Here is a 9,329-nt window from a genome sequence, read left to right as displayed (position 1 = left end):
GCGTGACGTGTGTGCCCAGTGAGAACCCCAAAGACTACCGCCTGTGCGGGGTGGCGGAGGCCAGGCGGTGGGCACACGAGTCTGCAGGTCAGACGGCCTCTTCTTCAGCCTGGCAGCCTCTGACCCAGCGACTCCGCGCTGCCGTTTCGGGCAGCCTGGGTGATGCGTGTGGCCAGATGTGTGGCCAGGCTTGCCCAGCCCTGCTTGGTACACGAGACGTGGCTGGACTGTCCAGCAGGGCATGGCCCCAGCACCCTAAACTGAGGTGCCGGGCTGGACAGATGAGACCCGAGGGGGCAGGTGCCCACTGGCTGGGCTAGGGTGGGGTCTGGAGCTCCTGTCCCTGGTTCCTCATCCTTCCCCCTCGCAGCCTGCGTGCCCATCACCTGAGGGACTCGATAGAAGGTAGATCGAGGACCCCCCCCCAACCCCGCCAAGTGGGGCAGGACCTGGGAGCCTGCATCCTGCAGAGGGTCCCTGCTGGTCCTCAGGCTGGTGTCATCTCCTGGGGCCTCAGCCGGGAGAGACACGCAGCCCCGAACCCAGGAGAGCGTCTGCATCGGAAATGGCTTCACGTGAGAGTTCACGTCAGCGAAGCTGGTGACTGTGGAGGAGCCCGGCTCGAGGACCAGCGTGAGGGTCTCTGGGAGACGACTCTGGACCGTGCGGGGAGAGCAGGGGGGCGGGCCGCCCGCAGTCAGGGGCAGGGGAGGGGCAGGCACACAGCATGCAGGGCTGCGTGTGCCGCACACTCAGCGGGATGTGGGAGGCCGATGTCCATCGGGGTGCTCACATTTACCCGGAACGAGGACGCAACGCTCAGGGGAGCGACAAGCCAGACAGGGAGTGGCGCAGGTCGCCGCGAGGACGGGCACCGGGCCTGTGCTGCCCGCGTGCGCCTCCCGTCCCGTCTGGACGCCTCCAGCCCTGGCTGCACCCCGCTGCCGCCCTCCCCTCCCCGTCCGCCTCTGACTCTGGGTCTTTCTCTCTCCCGCCCTCCGTCTCTCCCTCCTTCTGAGTCTCTCTGTCTCCATCTCTGTTTCCACCTGCCCCGCTTCCCCGCCCCAGGAACCACAGGAGAATCTCCGGCTTTGGCTCCTGGGGGCCAGGCACGCGTGGCGGCTTTATTGGCAGGGCAGGGGCTAGGGCAGCAGCGGGACCCGGAGGAGGCCCCGTTCGGGCAGAGGGTGGCCCATCAGCCGCCGCAGCCAGGCCGTGTAGCGGGAGACCCGCGTGTAGACCCCGAAGTGGCCGGCCGCCGCACAGCCCTCGCCCCAGCTGACGATGCCGGTCAGGAACCAGGTGGCTCGGAAGCGTGTGGCGTGCGGGCCCCCGCTGTCCCCCTTGCAGGCGTCCTTGCTGCCGTCCGTGTAGCCGGCGCAGAACATGTTGTCCGTGACCGCGGGCCCGCCGGGCCTCTGGCGCGACTGCTGCAGGCAGTCCTGGGTCAGCAGCCGGGGCACCAGCACCACCATGAGCTTGCGGGCGGTGACCCCGCGCTCCAGGAGCTGGCCCCAGCCGCTGACGGCCGAGAAGCGCACGAAGGCCAGCGTCTCGTCCGCGAAGGCGGGGTCGGGCAGGCAGAGGGGCGCCACGTGGTCACCCAGGGCCACGGGCTGCGACAGCTGCAGCAGGGCCACGTCGTGGTTCGTCTTGCCCGGCACATACTCCTTGGGGACGATGACCTGCACCACCAGCCGCTCCTGCTCCGAGCCCTCCACGCGGCCGAGGTCGTGCTCACCTGCGGGGCACCAGGACCTCTGCTCACGCCCCCCTCGCCGCGCGGGCCAGGGCCTCCTTTCCCGGGAGCAGGGGGCGCACATTCCACCCCCCAAGGTGGGCAGGCAGCCTCTTGGCAGCTGCTGGCGGGTGAGTTGGGGCGAATCCAGACCCAGAGGTGGAGGTGTGAGAGGGGGTCCTGGCGGGCAGTGTGGTGGGTGAGGAGGGGTGCCCCAATTCCTTGCCCCCCCCGGGGCCCCCGTCATCCCATAAGCCCGCCGGGCAGAGCACCCCGGGGAGGGCACCCCCGCGGGGCTCCTGGCAGGAGCGGCGTCACCCGGGGCTGCGTCTGGGCGAGAGAGAGGCTGCAGGGGGTGGGCACAGGGGTCCCGGGGTGCGGGGTCTGCCCACACGCTGCCTGCGTGCCTCTCTTTCCAGGAGAGTTGCCGCCGCTCGTGGGAGCGGTGGCTGGAAGCCCAGAATCTTGGCCCGCGGGCCAGGGGGAGGCGCCGGCACCACCTACCCAGCACCGCAGTCAGATTCCGCCAGCTCCGGAGCCTGTCGAAGCAGTGGGCAGCGGAGACCACCCAGGAGGGGCTGACCAGGGTGCCCCCGCAGAGCAGCGCCCCGTTCAGCTTCAGCATGGCCTGGCGGGCGCGGCACACGGGGGGGGGGGGGCACGTCACGATCACGGCCGCCGGCGCTCCCCTCCCTGCACCCGCGTGGGGGCTGCCGGGGACGCCGCGTCCGTCCAGGGAAGGGTACGGGGAGCTGGCGGGCCCCGGCCGGAGGGTGGCAATGCCGGGTGGGGTTCTCTCTGCTCCCGCAGAGCCTCAGACAGGTCCAAACAGCGGGCCTGCGGATTCGCCTGCCGGGCGACCCTCCCCTTCCTTCCACCCTCCCCCAGGCCTGAGGACCCTCCCGCCCCCGCCCCCGCCCCCCCCCCCGCGCCCGCCCCCCCCCAGCCCCGCCCCCCCCAGGCCCGAGGACCCTCCCCGCCCCGCCCCCCAGGCCTGAGGACCCGCCCCGCCCCGCCCCCAGGCCTGAGGACCCGCCCCGCCCCGCCCCCAGGCCTGAGGACCCGCCCCGCCCCGCCCCCCAGGCCCGAGGACCCGCCCCGCCCCGCCCCCCAGGCCCGAGGACCCGCCCCGCCCCGCCCCCCAGGCCCGAGGACCCGCCCCGCCCCGCCCCCCAGGCCCGAGGACCCGCCCCGCCCCGCCCCCCAGGCCCGAGGACCCTCCCCGCCCCGCCCCCAGGCCTGAGAACCCGCCCCGCCCCCCAGGCCTGAGGACCCTCCCCGCCCCGCCCCCCAGGCCTGAGGACCCGCCCCGCCCCGCCCCCCAGGCCTGCCGACCCTCCCCGCCCCGCCCCCCAGGCCTGAGGACCCGCCCCGCCCCGCCCCCCAGGCCTGCAGCCTCACCTGCCAAGGGCACTCCCCTTTGGGGCACACGTGGCCCCCCACGATTCGCCCTTGGGGCTTGCTGCCGTTTCTTTTTTCCAAAACAGGTATTTTCCCGCACGGATATTCCACTGTGTGAGACAGAGGTCAGCAGGACGTGGGCGTGACAGAGGCCCTGCGGCTGGACCGGCGAGCGCCCTGTGTTGGAGCCTGTGCCCCTTCTTGCCCGGGGTTTCGGGGGTCCGGGGGAAGCTGCTGGGGCCAAGCGGCAGGGCCTGTGGGCCTGGGTCCTGCTGGTGTATTGGGTGGAGACAGGCAGCCTGACGCCCCCAAAGGGCCTGGGATGTGCTGCGGGGGGTGGGCAGCGTCTCGGGCAGCCCGGCTGCTCTCCAACCCCACTCTTGCTTTCCACCTGGCTCCGGGGAAGCCCCAGGCTGGAGGGGACAGGTTTGAGGCGGCCGCTGTCTCTGGCCTCCTGGACGAGGCCGCCTGCACGATCTTCGGGAGACCAGGGCTGGGCGGGGGGCGTCTCCTCCCTCCGCCCAGGGCACCCCCTCGCCCTGGTGAGGCTCAGGGATGCTCCCCCCCGGGCCTCCAGCTTTTAGCCACAGAGGACGTGCAGCAGGGCGGTGGTGGCTCATCGGGAGTGGAAGCACACACCTCGGGCCTGGGCCCCGGGCCTGTTACCTGCGGGCGCACAGGTCACCCCGTCTGCCTGGAGTGCGTAGTCCTCATGGCACCAGCAGAAGCGCCCGGCCCCCGGGTTGGCCCCGCAGTACTGCTCACAGCCGCCATTGTCGTTGGCGCAGATCAGCTGGCTCTGCTTGTCTGCGGACACAGGGCGCAGCTGACCGGGCCCCTGGGTCAGGGCAGGAAGCCCCGGGGCCGCCCCTCCCTGGGCCAGGGGCCGGGCCTGCGCGGAGAAAGGGGACACCCCGCAGACACCCCAGGAGGGTGAGACCCGGGCCTGGGGGACCCGGCTCAGGGGACACCCTGCTTCTGGCTCTGCCCACCCTGCAGATGATCCAGGAGGGTGAGACCTGGGTCTGGGGGTCCTGGGTCAGGAGACACCCTGCAGATGGCCCAGGAGGGTGAGACCTGGGTCTGGGGGTCCCATGTCTGAGCACGCTGGCCACTGCGGCTGTGGGAACCCCGCGCCAGGGTTCAGGGGAGCTGGCAGAGACGAGTGGCTCCCCCAGACTTGCCCCAGAAGTGGGTCAGCACCCAGAACCTTGCACCCAAGATGCTCGGGCGGAAGCCTGCGAGGTCGCCGAGCCCAGCCTCCCACATGGTGAGTCGGCAGCCTCCGGGGCCCCGGCTCCTCACCTGTCTCGCAGTTCCGGCCCTCGAAGCCGTCGGGGCAGAAGCAGACGTAGGACTGGAGCTGGTCCTCGCAGGAGCCCCCGTTCTGGCAGGGGCTGGAGGCGCACTGGTCCCCGTCTGCGGGCAAGTCACTGTTAGGAGGCTGACGGGGGCTGGCGGCGGATGGGGTCGGCCGGCCACCTACTCACCATTGTAGGAAACCCAGAACTGCTTCTGAGGGAGCAAGAAGAAGCCGTGTGAGACACGGGTGCCGGGGCAAGCTTTATGTCCCCGTGGGGGAGCTGCCGGCGCGGGCTGGGGCAGAAGCCACACCGCTCCTCTGGAGATGGGTGGGTTCATCCAGGGAAGCGAGTCTTTTCTCTAACACCCGCCCCTCCCGTTGCTAAGGCCACAGAGGTCCACATGGCCTCTCCCAAGTCCCAACTCCAGGCTTCAGCCCCAGCCCTGCCAAGTCAGAGCTGTGAACGTGGGTGAGACCCCACGCTCCCCGAGCCTCCGGGGCCTCCCCCAATGCTTCGCTGACCGTCCAGACACCCGCTGACCGAGGAGAATGTGGGAAAGACACGCATGGGTGCCCTGCCAGTTTCAGGGGCCTCTCAGTAACTGTGACTCCCCAGGGATCTTTAGGCCAATGAAAAGCAACTCACAGCATTACTGTGAGAATCAAACAAAGTGAAAACTGTTGGAAGGTTCTGAAAACCACAACCCACTCCAGTATTCTGGCCTGGAGAATCCCATGGACAGGGGAGCCTGGCGGGCTAAAGTCCTCGGGGCCGCAAAGAGTCAGACACGCCTGAGCGACTCAGCACAGCTGCAGCTAGTGGTAAAGAGCCTGCCGGCCAGTGCAGGGGATGTCAGAGTCGCGGGTTCAGTCCCTGGGTGGGGAAGACCCCTGGAGGAGGGCACGGCGACCCACTGCAGGACTCCTGCCTGGAGAATCCCGTGGACGGAGGAGCCTGGTGGGCTACAGTCCATGGGGTCACACAGAGTCAGACACAGACTCCAGGGATGGCCATCCTGAGCGCACCTGGGAAGGGGCGTGTGAGCCCTGCCCTGCGAGTGCGACGTGTGTGCCGCGTCAGACGCGTGTCCTGTGCGTGTGAGACGCGTGTCCTGTGCGTGTGAGACACGTGTCCTGTGCATGTGAGACACGTATCCTGTGTGGGGTGTCCCCCGAGTGTGAGGGGAGAGGGGGTCTTGTCTCCTGGCCTCCCGATCCTCAGCCCCCTGGAAGGAGTTCATCTCACTGGAAGGAGGCACTTTCGGCGGGCATCTCTCTGCTCTTGGACTGGAGGGGAGGCCTGCTCTGCCCACTGGGGGAGGAACAGGCTCCCTAGGTGCGCCCTCCTCACTGGCGCGTCCTGGAGGCAGCCCTGCCCGGGGTCTCCGAGGGCTCTGATGGGTCTCCGATGGCCAGGGTCCCTGAGGGCTGTTGGACAGGCGGCCAGTCCCAGGGCCTGGACGGCTTCTGGGGATGGGGGAACTTCCTCGGGGGGGTGGGGGCACAGGAGACTGAGCTTCCGGACGAGGGGTGAGGATGTGCAAGGGTCACAGCGCGGGGAGACTCCGGCCCCCGCGCCCAGAGCCTGCCGCCCACCCCGGCACGCCAGAGCTCACCGTCCTCTCCTCATTGTGGAAGATCTCGCGGGCCTCCTCGAAGGAGCAGAGCTCCTCCCTGCACTCCCGCTCCAGCGAGCCTGGCCGGAGCTCCTCCAGGAACCCGTTGGCACGCCGGGGCCGGTGCAGGACGCCGAGGGCCTGCTCCTGGGGCAGGAAGACTGGGGGGGCGCGCTGTGAGGCGGGGGGGAGAGCACCGTCCCCCCACCTGTGACAGCACCATTCCCACCACCCCGCCCCGCCCCCCAGTGACGGGATCACAGGCCTCCCCTCCCCCACCAGTGATGGAATCACAGGCCTCTTGCCCACCCTTCCCCCGTGATGGGATCACAGGCCTCCCCCCCTCCCCGCCCACAGGCCGGCTGGTTTGCAGCAGGAGAGTTCCTCACGCTGCCAACGGGCAATACTGCACAAGCTTCATATGTGAGGAGAAGGCAATGTGTTCAATAAACTATAACAACACGTCCATGCCCTTGACCGGGTCCCTTCGCTTCCAGTTTATCCTAAGGAGATGCTCTGAGCCCTGCAGACACCCGGCCGCTGGGAGAGCTGGAGACACGTCACTGGCAACACTAATAACCCACGCCCGGCGATGCCAGGTGAACAAAGAAGACAGGTAAACAGGAAGGACCCGGGTGCTGCCGGCCCTGGAGCAGGGCTACAGGCAGGGACCCCGCGGCTGGCTGTGGGTGCCGGGGCAGACGTGGACGGGTTTCAGGGGACAGTGTCGGTGCCTGGCTTCTGCCTCGGTCACCCCTGGGGGCTGCGGAGTCACCGTGGTGACTGCTCACAGAGCCGCCCGCCCGTGTTTCCCGCTCAGGCCTCTCCGCGTCCGCGGGTGGGGGTCGTGGTCACTGCCGTGGCAGCCGAGCATCAAGGCGCAGTGTCCGCGCCCTGTCCCTGGGGCGGGTCGCCCCGCGAGGGGCCGAGAGCTGAGCGGGAGACGGGTCACCTCTGAGCCCACGTCTGGGCCTGGGGGGCAGTGAGGGCAAGGGAGGGCCCGCCGTGGCCAGGGTGCCTGCCCCCATTTATCTGGGGGAGGACTCCCGTGGCCTGTCCTCCAGGGGCTCCGCTCGTCTTTTGAAAGGCAGGCAGGTCACAGAGGACCCACCAGCCAGGCTCCCGGCAGATGGGAGCGCCCACCATGCGGGCTAGCTTTGGGGGCGGCTGGCCTTCCACGGGGTTAATGGGGAGCCCCCCTCCACTTACCTGCCGGCAGGGACCCCCGCAGGCCAAGCAGAAGGCAGAGGAGGGCCAGCACCCGGGCCCGGGATAGCATGGCCAGATCCTAGGCTGCTCAGCCTGTTGACTCTCTGGAGGGCGGGGGGGTGGGCAAAGTTCTCCCAGAGCCGGAGATGGTGGGGGAGGAGGCCTGGCCTCCAAGCCCGCGGTGCAGTCCTGGCCCGGGGCCTGCGGACGGGGGCTGGCTAGACTGCCCCAAGGGCTCTGTCCCTAAGACGGCTCCGGGACGCGTGTCTGGAGGGTGCTGCTCCAGTGTGGCTGCTGGGGGAGAGCGGCGCCCGCCGCCCCGTGACGGTCCCGGCAGGGCGGCATGCTCGCGGGGTGATGGTGAACATGGCCCAGAGCGGTGCTTCTGGCTCAGGGGCCTGGCTTCCTTGCTTTGGGGGGCACGGGGGGAGACGCATGCCCTCGAGGAGCCCCTGTGGCGTCTCAGCCCTGGGCTGGTCCCTCATGCCTTCCTGCCCCAGGGCCGCAGGCGGGGGTGACCAGCTGCCCTGGCTGCTGGGCAGTGGTGGGTCTCTCAGGACCCTGGGCTTTTGGGACGAAATCGGGACGTCCAGGGCCACTGGGCTGGCGGTGTCCCCGTGAGGCTCCCTTGGGCATCCAGCCTCCTCAGGAGGTGCCCCTTTTCTCTAAATGGTGGGCTGGGGACACTCTTTCTCTTTGTGGGGGTGACGGGGCCCAGCTGTCCCTGCCGGTCCCGGGCGCTCCCTCCCCGAGAGGACGACAGCCCTCTACTGATGGCCTCTGGACTCTGCTCGTCGCTATCAGTAACCGCTCGGTTGCTCAGGATCCAGGTGTAGTGGAATTTGTGAAGGAGGTGGGGGGAACTCCGAGCCCCTTGGGGACACGTTAGGCAGGTGTAGCCGCTCTGGGCTCAGCCCCCTGGGGGTCCTGGCTCCATCCTCTCTAGCTCTGGAGGGGCTCACCCCTCTGAGCCTCGGTCTCCTCAGGGGGCAGGGGCACTGGAGAGGCCGGCTGAGAGCTGGGGGCGCCCCGTGTCCTGTGATGGCTCAGAAAGGGTTCCCAGGACCCCCCGTGAGCAGCCAGCGCCCCGGCTTCCTCCCACCCCAGCCAAGAGCCTCACAGTCACTGGATTCCTTGTGTGCCCCTCTAGCTGCCCACCCAGCCCCACGCCCAGGGGCTCCCAGCCACAAGAACTAGCCTGTCCCTCCAAGGCTCTGCAGAGGGTCCTTCCCGCCCCTTCCAGCTCCCGAGGCTCCAGTGGCCTTTGGGCCCGGCTGCGTTGAGCGGACGATTTCTGCCTCCGCCGCCCTGTGTGTGTGTGAATCTCCTGCTGCTTCTAAGGACACCAGTCATTGGACTGGAGACACTGACCCCATGTCAACCTGCTGCACCTGCACTGACCCCGCCTCAACCTACTGCACCTGCAGTGACCCCATCTCAACCTAATGCACCTGCAGTGACCCCATCTCAACCTACTGCACCTGCAGTGACCCCGTCTCAACCTACTGCACCTGCAGTGACCCCGTCTCAACCTACTGCACCTGCAGTGACCCCGTCTCAACCTAATGCACCTGCAGTGACCCCGTCTCAACCTACTGCACCTTCAGTGACCCCGTCTCAACCTGCTGCACCTGCAGTGACCCCGTCTCAACCTACTGCACCTGCAGTGACCCCGTCTCAACCTAATGCACCTGCAGTGACCGTGTCTCAACCTACTGCACCTGCAGTGACCCCGTCTCAACCTACTGCACCTGCAGTGACCCCGTCTCAACCTAATGCACCTGCAGTGACCCCGTCTCAACCTAATGCACTTTCAGTGACCGCGTCTCAACCTAATGCACCTGCAGTGACCGCGTCTCAACCTACTGCACCTGCAGTGACCCCGTCTCAACCTACTGCACCTGCAGTGACCCCGTCTCAACCTACTGCACCTGCAGTGACCCCGTCTCAACCTACTGCACCTGCAGTGACCCCGTCTCAACCTAATGCACCTGCAGTGACCCCGTCTCAACCTACTGCACCTGCAGTGACCGCGTCTCAACCTACTGCACCTGCAGTGACC

At 68.6% G+C, this 9,329-nt stretch overlaps 1 protein-coding gene across 1 annotated transcript; it reads right to left on the bottom strand.

The window, feature by feature from the left end:
* Positions 1–1,090: 1,090 nt before the first annotated feature.
* Positions 1,091–7,387, bottom strand: F7 (coagulation factor VII). Its single transcript, XM_043891973.1, has 8 exons — positions 7,268–7,387; positions 6,059–6,219; positions 4,630–4,654; positions 4,445–4,558; positions 3,806–3,946; positions 3,140–3,249; positions 2,243–2,366; positions 1,091–1,741 (listed from the first exon to the last, which is right to left on the bottom strand). Exons 1-8 carry the CDS (start codon positions 7,335–7,337, stop codon positions 1,143–1,145), a joined length of 1,344 nt encoding a protein of 447 aa, XP_043747908.1. The 5' UTR covers positions 7,338–7,387; the 3' UTR covers positions 1,091–1,142.
* Between the last annotated feature and the right edge of the window lie 1,942 nt (positions 7,388–9,329).

This window comes from Cervus elaphus, chromosome 30 (assembly GCF_910594005.1).
Source record: "Cervus elaphus chromosome 30, mCerEla1.1, whole genome shotgun sequence".
NCBI lineage: Eukaryota > Metazoa > Chordata > Mammalia > Artiodactyla > Cervidae > Cervus > Cervus elaphus.
Note: the sequence above shows the minus strand (reverse complement) of the source record. Positions and strands in the feature narration are given on the sequence as shown.

Excerpts from the sequence above, each read along its gene's own strand:
- F7 (XM_043891973.1), bottom strand. The coding sequence starts at position 7,337 with ATGCTATCCCGGGCCCGGGTGCTGGCCCTCCTCTGCCTTCTGCTTGGC. Across the intron at positions 6,220-7,267 it reads GCGGGGGTCCCTGCCGGCAG|TCTTCCTGCCCCAGGAGCAG; the intron begins GTAAGTGGAGGG and ends GCGCCCCCCCAG. Across the intron at positions 3,947-4,444 it reads GGGCCGGAACTGCGAGACAG|ACAAGCAGAGCCAGCTGATC; the intron begins GTGAGGAGCCGG and ends CTGTGTCCGCAG.